Below are 13,227 nucleotides of genomic sequence, written 5' to 3'. Positions count from 1 at the left end.
CCGCTAAAAAAATTGAAATTTTTCGAAAATCGGCGTTATTTACCGACAGCTTTTTTTTTAGAGGATTTGTTAAATCTTTCTCCTGATTTATTTAAAAAAATTAATCATTTTTGAGAAATAAAAATGATCAGTGGTATCTTTTATTTTATACTTGAGGATCTTGAAATAAAATAATATCACAATTAACTCGACTTTTTTCAATTGATAATGTGATATAATAATTAAAATTGCCCTTTTAAAATAACGTCAGTTAAAATATTCTTGAATATAAATAGTAGAAGTGTGCTTCAAAAGGAAATAAGTGGCACGTGGATGTTATTACGATGGGTATTAAATATGACCGTTGAGAAATTCACCCAAGCATCAAAGACGATAACGTGGGGTACACCTGCTGGGGGCCTCTCGTGTAATCATAAGCCATAACCACACACGATCAACGAACGCGCCCACCGTGTCAAAGACGTTGGTAAAAATCATTCAAGAACCGGATATGAGTCTAAAGTAGCTGGATGGACTTTAAACTAACATAACGGACAAATAAGTAAACTCATGGTCTGAAATGAAATACATTACAAGAAAGCAAAATAAAGGAAAAAGTAAAAAAAACCGTTGACATGCGGTGTTCGTCTTGAAGTAATGTTAAGATACAGTGTCATTGTTATAATAAAATAACCTTCATCTGATTCGAATACGAGTATATTAGAGGAGTACTAAAATCAAGAATGTCACCAAGTCAGTGCTTTTAGTGCTCAAAAATGTTTTTTTTTTTTTTTTTAATAAAAATGTTCTATTTTTAGATATTTCAATGTTTTTTTATTAAATCCAAAATTATTTTCAGTCATGCCTATTCCAGATTTATAGATAAAGAATTTGATAATAACGATCGATAACTAGATTATCACGTAGTTATTGTAAAATCGTTTCAACTGAAGTCTATATGAGTAAGGTACTATATAGACATAAGTCGGACGAAAAAAAATTATTTCTAAGTCATTGGGATACTTGACGGAATCAGTAATGAATTAATCAAATTTTATTTTATTTCAATTTTATTAAAACAATCTTTAATCTATGAGAGTTTGAACATAAATGAATTATGGAAATTTTTAATTAAGCAAGATAAAAAAAATCTTAAATTCGGTTTATTTTGTAAGCCATTTCTAAAATTTTCCTCTATTTTCAAACTTAAAGCGCTTGAAAAATTTCCTAATACGAAGATCGGAACTCTTCGAGCTCACGAATACAACCTTTATACGTTTTCTTCAACAGCGATATCTCGAGAACCAATTATATTTGATCTCTCATCTGAACTATTTTTGATGTGTTTTTCAGCGATCGACGTTGTTTCTAAAGATTAAGAGCTGATATAAAATGTACCATATATACAACATAATAATTATACTACGCGTCTCGTTCTTCGATGATTAATTGAATGATTACAAGTAGTACTGTCAAGTACGTGTCGACTACACAACTTTTAGAGTTTAAATTTGAAATCCTTTCCCCGCGCTAAGCCTCCATCGCCTGGCGCGCACCCTTGCGGACTCATATTGTTTTGTTGTGTCGACGACAACAGACGTGAGAAAAATTTGTTAAAAATTTTTTTTTTTTTGTTATTTATTTAAGATAAATAAAAATCAGCTTAGACATGGGAAAATCTAAAAAGCGTTCTAGATCACGCTCTAGATCTCGTTCCCGAGATCGTCCAAGTTCAAGAAGACGCATGCAGGAACAACTTGACATGCTGGCAAAGAGCGTACAGGAGTTAATAAAACAACAGGCATCTCAGAATGCGTTAATTAATTCTAATCAGCCCAATAAGGGTGAGTACAAATAATTGGGAGAATTTTGTATCCATGGTAGCTTAGTGTGTGTGTCTTCCATACGAAGTATCACACGGGTTATTTCCACACGAACATAACCCTGTTCTGTATGAACATAAATAGATGTACTGAGGCATCTCCTTTCCACACGAAAGATATGCTTGTCATACAAGAATTAAATAATTCTTGATATTAAATGCCCGATGTATGACATGTTTTCTTGTTATTACAGACATTAGCAGTAATAAGGAAAACACCTCAGCCAACAAGGCTCAAGAGGTTATACCCGCCAAAAAGAATGAGGTACCAGCCACAGAGGCTGACAATGAAGTACAAAAATCACCAGAGGTGATTACTGAGGAAACTCAGAACGAAGTTGAGAAGGTCACTGATCCTATGGAGGAAGGACAGCTTGATGACGAAAATTACGAGCTAGATGATGAACTTCGCGAAGTCTTGGGGGAAGAGATTCCTGTCACAAAGGCTCCAGCTAAGATTAATGATAATCTTAAGAAATGGTGGATAGATTGGATGTCAAAAGGCTTGACTGAGGAGGTGAGAAAATCTCTGCTCAAAAAACAACCTAAAAATGAAGATTTTAGGTCTGAGGCTCCTAAAGTTAACCTTGAGGTGCAGCGTCACTTGACTGATATAGCCAAGAAACGCGATGATCACTTCGCTGAGACACAAGGCTGCGTAGGAGCAGCTATTCTGTCACAGCTCAGCTGTATCACTATTATCTGATAGCTCATCAGAGGCTATAGATCAGATAAGCCTGGTTAAAAGTCTTTGGGATACCGGGAAGATTTTATGTGATGTCTTTCATCAACAGTCAGTAGCTAGGAAGTCGTTCATCACACCGACTTTAGATAAAGATATAAAACCAACACTTGAGGCGAGTGTCCCTGATGAATGGCTTTACGGTGAAAAGCTTAATGAGAAAGTTAAAGATGCGAAAGCAATAGTAAAAGCTGCATCAACATTGAAGACCGCAGAAAAACCAGCAGCTAAAAAACAAGCCTCTAGGAACCTCTCCCAGGGAAACTTCAGAGGCCCACCTGTGAAATTCAGACAGGTGGGCGCTTACCAGAGGAGATTTGTTACGAACCAGAGATACAGGCAGAGACACATTGCGACAGCGGGAACGTCGAAAACAGCTCAGAAGATGACCACGGAGAAGAACGCGAAGTAATTTTGGTTTCTGAAAAGGAACCAAAGGAGGTAAATATGTTAGCAGAAAGATTTAGTTTGTTCACTGAGCACTGGGAAGGTATTTCCGATGATAAATTCATCATTGACTGGATCAGAGGCTACGATATTCCCTTTAAGACACGTCCTACTCAACTTATTGAGCCTAGAGAACCTACATGGTCCCCTAGTGATCATCTAAGAGTCCAAAGGGCGATCGATAAGCTTTTACAGAAAAAAGCTATTGAAGTTTGTATAGATTCCGATGATCAATTCGTTTCCACGTACTTTTTAGTCCCCAAACCGGACGGTTCGGATCGTTTTATTATTAACTTAAAGAAATTGAATGATTATATAGAAACAGATCACTTCAAAATGGAAGATCTGAGATCAGCGAGACATCTTATTGATAGGGGAGCATTTATGGCTAATTTAGACTTAGAGGACGCGTACTTGTTAGTTCGGGTGAATTATGTTAGTAGGAAATATCTTAGATTCAGGTTCAGAGGCCAACTTTATCAGTTCACATGTCTACCGTTCGGCCTGTGCTCCAGTCCTTATACTTTTACTAAGATAATGAAACCGGTAGTCAATATGCTTAGATCAAAGGGTCTTTTATCTGTCGTTTATCTAGATGATTTTCTATGCATAGGTAACAGTTATAAGAGTTGTAAGAGCAATGTACAGACAACAATTAAATAACTAGAGAGTCTAGGATTTATTATAAATTATAATAAAAGTTCGACGACTCCTAGCAAAAGATGTAAATATCTGGGTTTCATATTAGACTCCAAAAAATATCAGGTAGAGATTACTAATGAAAAAAGAACTCAAGTTAAGAAAATGCTTGATTCTGTTGAGTTAGGTAGTCGCTATAGAATAAGGTTTATAGCACAATTGATGGGAGTCCTGATAGCATGTATTCCGGGAGTACAATATGGAAAGGCATATAGTAAAAGGTTAGAGAGAGCGAAGTGGCTAGCTTTGTTGGTGAGCAATAAAAGTTTTGAAGGCTTTATGTTACTGAAGGAGGATGTTTTTGAAGACATTAGATGGTGGAAAGATAATATTATGTGGGCCAGCAGTAGAATAAAGTCCCACAATTATAAGTTGGTGATAACTTCGGATGCCTCCAGAACAGGATGGGGTGCGGAGTCTAGTGGGGTAGTTACACAAGGTTTCTGGAGTATACAGGACCAGAAATTTCATATTAACTATCTAGAGCTATTAGCGGCTTTTTTTGCGCTAAAATGCTTTGCATCAGAGCTTTATGACTGCGAAATTCTTCTACGTATAGACAATACGACAGCTATTGCCTATATTAATAAAGCTGGTGGGATTAGGTACCCAGTACTTTCAGAGCTGGCAAGGAAGATTTGGCAATGGTGTGAAGTTAGAAAGATTTGGCCGGTTGCAACGTATATTCCTTCAGCGTTGAACGTGGATGCAGACGCTGCTTCTAGAGTAAAAAACTTAGATACTGAGTGGGAACTATCTCCTGTAGTTTTTCAAAAAATTCTTAAAGTTTTGGGATCACCGTCTATTGATCTTTTTGCCTCACGCATTAATAAAAAATGTGTAAGATTCTGCTCTCGCTATCCGGATCCAGATGCAGAGTCAGTTGACGCGTTTACGGTGTCTTGGAGTAAGGAATATTTTTATGCTTTCCCTCCGTTTGCCTTGGTCCTACCAACTTTGAGGAAAATAATCAATGATGAAGCAGTGGGTATTGTGGTAGATCCACTGTGGAAAGCTCAACCATGGTATCCATTATTTACTTCTCTGCTCAGTGAACCTCCATTGATATTTAAACCGTCCTTATCACTACTTTTATCTCCTTCTAGACAAGAACTTCATCCACTGGCAACGAAGCTCTCACTTGTGGTCGGGAAATTATCAGGCAGGCCTTCGTCATCAAAGGCATCAAGGAAGAATCAATAAATATAATGCTGAGTTCGTTGACGGAGTCAACCGTCAAGCAATACGAAGGACCTTTAAAAAGATGGCTCGTGTTTGCTCAAGAAAATAAAATTGATGCCTTTGAACCAGCAAGCACCGAAGTCATTAGTTTCCTGACATCGCGATTTAACGAAGGTGCAAAATACGGAACCCTCAACTCATCAAGAGCTGCCATCTCTCTTATATCGAAGAACAGTCTCTCAAATGATCTTCTAATGTCGAGATTCATTCAAGGAACTTACAAGATAAGGCCAGTGCGTCCCAAATACTCAGAAACCTGGGACACGGACATAGTACTTACGTATATTAAAAAGATGACAGATCTGGATAAGTTGAAACTAAAAGAATTAACAGAGATTACAGCAACAATGTTAATCCTCATTACAGCCCATAGATTGCAAACCTTAGCCGTAATTAAAACAGAAAATATAATAGAATCAACTGTGGGGTTGAAGATAAAAATACCTGATCTGATTAAAACGTCTAGACCAGGAGGAAAGCAGCCAATACTTTCAATTCCTTTTTTCAAGGATAGGAAAAGTATTTGCGTAGCATCAATCATCCTGTACTATCTAAAACGCACAGAGAAGTTGAGGTCCAAATCAGATAAGCTGTTTATAGCGACGATCAAGCCTCATAAGCCAGCTAGTGCCCAAACGATTGGACACTGGATTAAAGACTTACTAAAGAAAGCAGGAGTAGACACTGATATCTTTACTGCATATAGTGCTAAACATGCGGCTGTGTCTAAAGCCTACAGTAAGGGTGTGGATGTTGATACCATTCGAAGAACTGCAGGTTGGTCCAGTGGCTCCAAAGTATTCGCTAATTTTTATAACAGACCAATTGTAGAATCCAATGAGACTTTTGCACGTTCCTTAGCAAGTAAGAAGTAATACAGCAGGTACACTTGATAAATAAATGTTATCACTGACTCTAAACCTCTACATGTAATCAATCAATTAATCATCGAAGAACGAGACGCGTAGTATAATTGTACGATCAAGCGAGCCCGCCGAAGGCGGGCGAAACTCGATCGAGACTATACGTAGCGTCTCGTTCGAAGATGATTACTACCCTCCCAATATTCTGCCCAAACAATTTTTAACGGTAACCCAGTAATCATCTTGGTACTAGTGATAACATATGAATAAAAGAGAACCTAACACTCTAAAATTATGAGTCCGCAAGGGTGCGCGCCAGGCGATGGAGGCTTGGCGCGGGGAAAGGATTTCAAATTTAAACTCTAACAGTTGTGTAGTCGACACGTACTTGACAGTACTACTTATAATCAATCAATTAATCATCTTCGAAGGAGACGCTACGTATAATCTCGATCGAGCTTCGCCCGCCTTCGGCGGGCTCGCTTGATCGTACAATTAATGCATATATATAATACATGGGACATTACGTGTCAAATCATACAGAGAAATTTTTTTTTATTTTCGTTATTTTTGAATAATTTTAGTGTTCATTCTTTAGGTAAATTTCAAAATTTTTTTTATCACCGGTTTAAAAGATATCGAATTTCGAGAAAAAAATCCTCTTTTTTGGGTTTTTCTCTTATAATTTCTATCAAGATGGTCAAAATCAACATTATTTAGTATTGTGCGAATAATTCTCATAATTTATCGGAAATTTTCATCACGTATGGGAACCGTTTTATAATATGATGGGTAGCATTCCAATAATGTCTAAAAAAATTAGCTATAATTATAGCCGTTATTTCCATAATCCATCTAGTAATTGGTTCTTTAGTAGTACACCAAAAAATTTTCTGAAATTATGGGAATAGCTCTCATACTTTTTTTTTTTTCGTGTAATAGTTACGATCTGAAAGAGTATTACAAAGTATTGCATGTTACAAAAACTTATTATTAAATCATAAACATCTTCATTTTTTCAATCATATTTTGATTAAAATCCATTATTTATTTTTGAACTGGTAAAAAATTAAAATATTAAATGAATTTAGAGTTGTGGAAGTATCGAAAATCCATTTTACAGTCATGGATTTCACCGGATTGGTAAATTATCTCAACGAAAAAGATTCGGAAAATGAACCAACCCAGGTAGAAAATGATCAATGAAATTAGCTTATGTTAAGCTAATTTTATCAGTTTTAGCCTAAAACTAACTAACAAACTATGGTTAGTACAAGGTTAGTTGGTAACGCTTTGGATCGCTAACATAAAGCTTGCAATTTTAGCTTGCATAAATCGTGACAATTTAGCTTACTATAAGATTGAAAATATAACTTATTCTTAGCTAGAATAAATTTGGTAATTTAAGTTTAAAAACACGTTTGTAGAGAAAAATTTATTATTATTAATTTTTTTTCTGAACACCACATCAAATATTTAGCATTACATGTATAGTGTTATATATATTTTAAAAATAGAAAACAGTGAACGTTATATTATTTTTAAGTTTATGCTCATATTTTAATTTGTTTATTAGCTTGAAGTTTTAAGCTTTTCGCTTTTTTAGAATCCACAATCTTAGTATTTTTATTATTGCCCGTTGTATCAGGTCCATTATCAGAATCATCCTGTCGCTCATCATCCTTTTTGGATTTTGTCCGATTTCCTTCCCAATATTGAGATTGAGTAAAAGCAGTTCCAACAGCTGAGACGACTTTTGATTCCGATTTTCCAAGGCTGGCACTTAAAGTGTCTAAAAGTAAAATAAATATTTTTTATTACTACTTAATAATAGACATGAGATATTTATCAGATTATTGTAGCAAGTTTATTCGTACCCACCAACAATACACTTATAAATATTAGGAACATTTAATGAAAAAACAATTTTATCTGCCATTTTTCTGGTGGCAGTAAAGTTTAATGCCAGATCACGACTGATTAATTTTTTCATCACAACATTGACATTTTTTTGCAGTGTGTCATCCGCATCAATCAATAGAGTCATTGGAGAACACTGAAAAAAACAAGAACATATATTTATCACGAAAAAAACAAAATTCTATTGATGATACATAAATATTTGAAATAAGTAATAAACATTACGAAATTTGTTTTTAAATCAGGTTTAGTTGTAAATTTTTCCTCCACACTATATAGTGTTTCCAGGTCCGAAAGTGGAAAATCAACTTCAAATGTTTTAGACCAAGTACTTTTGATAGCTACAGCTCCTTCACATTTCTGTTCCAGCAATCTTTCCATCTTTGACAATATTTTCGACTGGTTTTTTTGCTCTATCTTGAGAGATGTAAGCTCTTTCATTATATCCAAAAACTCTAAATTAAAAGAAATTAAAATTATTAAGAATAATAGAAACAAAACAGCACATATTTGATTATATTATCATAGAATAAAAATAAAATTTACGGTCTTGACTAAGGAAAACTCCTCGATCAGCATCACTTTTTTCTTTTACTGTATTATTATGGAATGTATTAATTATGGAATGTACAGAAGTTTTCTCTGGATCAGCAGCATCTATAAAAAAATAAACATTAAGTATTTGCAAGGAATCTATGAAATATATTCATGATGTGAGAAAAGTTATCATCAAACCTGGAAACACAAGTACTCCATTTGCATCGACAAATGCATCCATAGCAAAATCCAATGGTAACTGTTCACAAGTTAAATTCGATGCATCACTTAAAAACAGTGATCTAGGAACAGGAAGTGTTTGACCGACTGTCGAACGACTTTCATAATTATCAGCATAAATATTTTTCTGGTTAAAATCCAACTGATCAAGCGAAGTACCTTTGACTTTACCCCCAGATTTTAATAAAACATTTTTTTCTTTACTTTTTAGTGCTGAAGATTCATAATTTTTCTTTCCATATGTGTCCTTTTTTTTTCTAGTCGATGATTTATTCACTTCTTTCCCTACGTTGTTGAGAGTTTTTTGCTTAATATATTTTGACTTTGTACTTTGTTCTGAACAAGTTGATGATGAATCAGATGATTTAGATTCCGTAGAACTAATGGCTTTTTTCTTTGATTTTTGTGTACAGTCTTAGTCTTTTTTGTTTATTAGATTCATCACTTTCTGATGAACCAAAAATAGTAGCTTTTGTTTGTGCAAAACTTTTATTGAGCTGTTCAATTCTTAAAGCTCGCTCAAGATTATCAGTTTTTTTAAGTGAATCAGCTTCTGTATCGGTCGAGAACGCATTTTCTTTTGTTTTCAATTTCTCTAATTTTGATAATGCGTCTTTGTGATCAACTGAAAAAAAAGTATATTTTTATAAAAAACAAATGTATAAGTAAGTAGATATAATTGTCAAAAATCTTATTCATGGTTGATGATTTTTTAATTATCTAATTATTAGAAAAATTTAAAATAAAAGTACATAAATAATGAGTGAAAATTGATTATTATTAGTTATTAGTTTTGAATTAACAGTCAATGAAAATGATACCAAAATGAGCAAATATCTGACAATTTTAAAAATTAAAAAAAAAGTAATAGTTGTAAAAATACTTATAAAGTTCATTTGTAAAAAAAATATCTGGACAAAAATTTTTTCAAGCACATACTATTGTATATTTCAAAATCATTAATAAATAAACACATGTTACTATGATAAAAATAATTGAATGAAGATGATATATTAGTATAAAATTCGAATATTTTATGTATAAATCAGTACAATAGAATTATTGAAGAAATTAATTAATTTTACTAACCTGCACAGCCTCGAATCTTCACATTAAATGTTTCCCATGACTTATCTGCTGCAGTTTTTTCTTTAATTAATTTATTAAAATTTATATATGGCTCTGGAGGAAATAGGCAGGTAAACTTTTTATTTTTATCATTGTAAGTCACCCACGATGATGGCACGGCGTCGATAAATTTTTGTGACTTTTTTCCCCGAGTAATAAATTCAATTAATAAATATTCATACGGGTCATCACTTTCTTTATTTTTCATAGATCCAGCCATATCGATTAATAAATTTATAATCGATTAATAAATAAAAATAATAATTAATGTTAACATCAATGTCAGTGAAATATATCTAACCTAAATCTTGATGTCGGTTATATTGGTTACAAATACTGTCTTAAATAGTAATACCGATAGTTAATATCAATATATCAGTGGGATCCGGAAAAAGTACGCAATATTTTTTTTTTATTTATACAAAATATTTCTGGAATGATAGAAAACCAATTACGTAGAAGAAAGAGACGAAAGTACAACTTGCTGTAGAGTAATGACTGTACTGTACTGAGTTTTTGAGCCAGCAGATGGCGTTGTCGTTAAAATTGAGCGGGAGTATATAAAATAGAATAAAATTTAAAAACTTTATTATTTTATTATTCTACATCACACATTTATAGATAAAATTATATTATATTTTTATTTTATGTACATTTTTCAATATAAATATTCTTAGTTGAACTGTAATAACAAATCTGAATACAAAGATTTTTCAACGTGAGATATATTAATGCAATAAAGACAGCGCAAAGTGGTGCAATGAACTATTTTTTGAAAAATTTACAGCAATTTTCATTACTTTCGACTTAACTCTTTCAATAGAAATAGTAATTGATGGTGATGATGGCTTATTACACAACTCATACATATTCAAGTGTTTTGATTGAATAGGTTCTTTATAAATTGAATCCTTAACGTTCCATAGAAGACCTTTTACTTTTATCAAATCTCCATCACGAAAAATTGTTTTTATTTGAACAACTTGATCATTTTTCAATAATACAAAATTATTTGGTGAATCGTTCGAAAGAAAAAATTCTTTATAACGTAAGTTCAAAATTTCCTGTTCATTTTCTTTTAAAATAATTAAATCCACTTTTAGTAGAGGTGGTTTTTGAACCATAGATTTTTCGTGAGTTTTACGACACAATTGAGCTACTGAATGAGAAGGTGATCGGAGGGTCCTTCGAATTTTTCCAAGCAAATTTTCAAATGAAAATGCATTTATTTCACTCAAACTACAATTCATAGTTACCACATCATCAGCTAAATGTATCAAATGATGCATGTTAACTGTTGCCCAAGTGCTTCCATATATATCTTGAGCGTCCAAAAAAAACTTTTCCAACATTTGTCGTGCAATTTGAGAAAATCTTGTTGCAGTTTCACTTGACCATAGTAATCGAGATGCAGCATGTAACAAAATAAAATTATTATATATCGAATCACTTACAATTTTTTTTAGTACAATAGGTCCAATATATAATAAGAAAAGTTTATGTTCAGTTGCTTTCCATTTTGACACATCACCTAAGTCTCTTAGCTGCCTTTGAAACTCATAAGGTGTTTGACATTTTATCATCTGAATCCGACGAGTTATTTCTGATAAATACGTTTTACTCAATTTTGTTTTTGATCTTTTTTGGTAGTCTTATTACTTGCACACCAATAATCCATCAATTTTGAGTTTGCTCCAAGAAATCCTAGATGCATAAAATCAAGGACAAATATTGATATCATATTTGTCTTTGGTTCAATAAGTGTCAATGGAGATGCTTTATTATGGTGATCAGGATCATCGAAATCACGAAACATTTGATCTGTTCTCAAAATATCATTAGTTGATGTAAAAGTCATAGTCCTATCAACTCGGCTCCCAATACAGTTACATCGTTCACAAGCGTTAGAGCTTGTGTGTCCTTTGATACATTTAAGAAAAGCTCTAGCAGGTGTATCACAGATGAAACATTTGATAATAACAGAATACTTTGTATCTCCAAAAAAAATCCCATTTATCAGTAAATGGTTGATTTCAACAATAAAATTCTTTGTAAATTGTTCTACATACAACGGTTTAGAATGGCCACAATATAAAGCAACTACAAATGGCTCATAGTTAACCAAATTTTAGTGAATCTTACAGAGTATTGGCCATATTTCAGAAGAACTAGATTTTGACAGAGATAGGCCATCACAATTAAACTGTAATTCTATAACATGCTCATTATGAGCCCGGACATTCACGCATTTCAGTAAACCTGATTCAATACCGATGTATGCAAATGTTCCATAAGTACCATCAACATCTTTCATGTTGATGACATTATATTTTGCTCCTCCAGTATTTAAAAAAGTTTTTGAACAAGCAGGTAAGTTAGGAAGCAACCTAGCTCGAAGAATTTTTAAGAGAGAGTCAAGATGAACTTGGGCAATTCTATGATGTACTGCCCATTCTCGTAACTGCTGTATTTCAAGGTCCAATCTACTTATTTCCTCTTCATTATTTGATAGATGATCATCCGAGGATGGTTGTCTCTGACCAACTTGCTCATCAGAACTACTTTCATTAGAAGTAACTAATTCTGGATTATTATTATTATCATTCTGCTCATATATTTCTCCTTGACTAGTATCATTTGAATCAGTATGAGAGTCTGAATTTATACTTGCAGCATTATTATCAATCACGTTTACATCTGATGAACTTGAGGAATCATTTTGATACTCCACTGGATGATGACTATTCTCTTGTTGATGATACTGATTTTTTAATTTTTTTATTGCTCGAAATTTTTGTACTCTTAGTCTTGTTAAAGCTAATTTCCTTTTATGATTGTCATTCATCGTTTTAACAGTTATTTATGAAGTAATTAATTTTACGCTTGTGATGTAATGACGTTCTAAAAAATTACAATTTTTTTATTATGAGTATTAAGAATTTGTGATTCAATAAAATGAAAAAACTTACAAAATAAATTAAATTTAAACTTACTTACTTAGTAAATATTTTTCTTTATATGGTGCAAATAAAATTAAACTTAATTATCATTTATAAACAATAACACTAACTCCAAATTAACCTTAAACTTCAGTTCTCAATGTACGCTTGGAGCAACGTTAGCAGATAAGGTAGTTTTAAGCTTAAAAATGGATTCTAATGTACACTTGGAGTAACGTCAGCAGATGAGGTAGTTTTAAGCTTAGAATCCATGTTTAGAACGAATCTCATCTTACGCGTGGAAAAATAGCTAACAGCAAGGTATTTTTAAAGGTTAGTTACACTCCTAAGACTTGTCATAGAATTCATTCTAATAATAATCTAGAATGAAGCTTACAAAAGAAGACTTGGATTTTAAGCTAAAATAAAGCTATTTTGAAGTTTCAAACTTGTCCGACTAAGACAATTTCTACCTGGGAACTGTCTAAGCAAAAAGATTTAACGTTATCGGATTTAGAATAACATTTTTTATTTAAAAATAAATTTTATATATCTTTAGACTTACACCGTTAAAAAAAATGAAATTTTACCAAATATGTATGTGAAGTT

General features: G+C 32.8%; 2 protein-coding genes across 2 annotated transcripts; one reads left to right on the top strand and one right to left on the bottom strand.

Annotated features, from left to right (window-relative positions):
* Window positions 1-3,050: 3,050 nt before the first annotated feature.
* Window positions 3,051-4,952, top strand: LOC141531585 (uncharacterized). Its single transcript, XM_074249490.1, has 2 exons — window positions 3,051-3,476; window positions 3,816-4,952. Exons 1-2 carry the CDS (start codon window positions 3,051-3,053, stop codon window positions 4,950-4,952), a joined length of 1,563 nt encoding a protein of 520 aa, XP_074105591.1.
* Window positions 4,953-6,586: 1,634 nt separating this feature from the next.
* On the bottom strand, window positions 6,587-11,267 carry LOC141531584 (uncharacterized). Its single transcript, XM_074249489.1, has 7 exons — window positions 9,641-11,267; window positions 8,997-9,176; window positions 8,510-8,965; window positions 8,321-8,431; window positions 8,000-8,229; window positions 7,736-7,910; window positions 6,587-7,646 (listed from the first exon to the last, which is right to left on the bottom strand). Exons 1-7 carry the CDS (start codon window positions 9,897-9,899, stop codon window positions 7,408-7,410), a joined length of 1,650 nt encoding a protein of 549 aa, XP_074105590.1. The 5' UTR covers window positions 9,900-11,267; the 3' UTR covers window positions 6,587-7,407.
* Window positions 11,268-13,227: the final 1,960 nt, after the last annotated feature.

Source organism: Cotesia typhae, unplaced genomic scaffold (genome assembly GCF_013202065.1).
Source record: "Cotesia typhae breed Kobodo isofemale line unplaced genomic scaffold, CoteBio_Ctyphae contig_5, whole genome shotgun sequence".
Taxonomy (NCBI): Eukaryota; Metazoa; Arthropoda; class Insecta; order Hymenoptera; family Braconidae; genus Cotesia; species Cotesia typhae.
Note: the sequence above shows the minus strand (reverse complement) of the source record. Positions and strands in the feature narration are given on the sequence as shown.

Coding starts and splice junctions, on each gene's coding strand:
- LOC141531585 (XM_074249490.1), top strand. CDS start 3,051: ATGTTAGCAGAAAGATTTAGTTTGTTCACTGAGCACTGGGAAGGTATT. Junction 3,477..3,815: donor ACGCGTACTTGTTAGTTCGG/GTGAATTATGTT, acceptor AAAAAATATCAG/GTAGAGATTACTAATGAAAA.
- LOC141531584 (XM_074249489.1), bottom strand. CDS start 9,899: ATGGCTGGATCTATGAAAAATAAAGAAAGTGATGACCCGTATGAATAT. Junction 9,177..9,640: donor GAAGATTCGAGGCTGTGCAG/GTTAGTAAAATT, acceptor CTTTTTTTTCAG/TTGATCACAAAGACGCATTA. Junction 8,230..8,320: donor AGTTTTCCTTAGTCAAGACC/GTAAATTTTATT, acceptor CTTTTAATTTAG/AGTTTTTGGATATAATGAAA.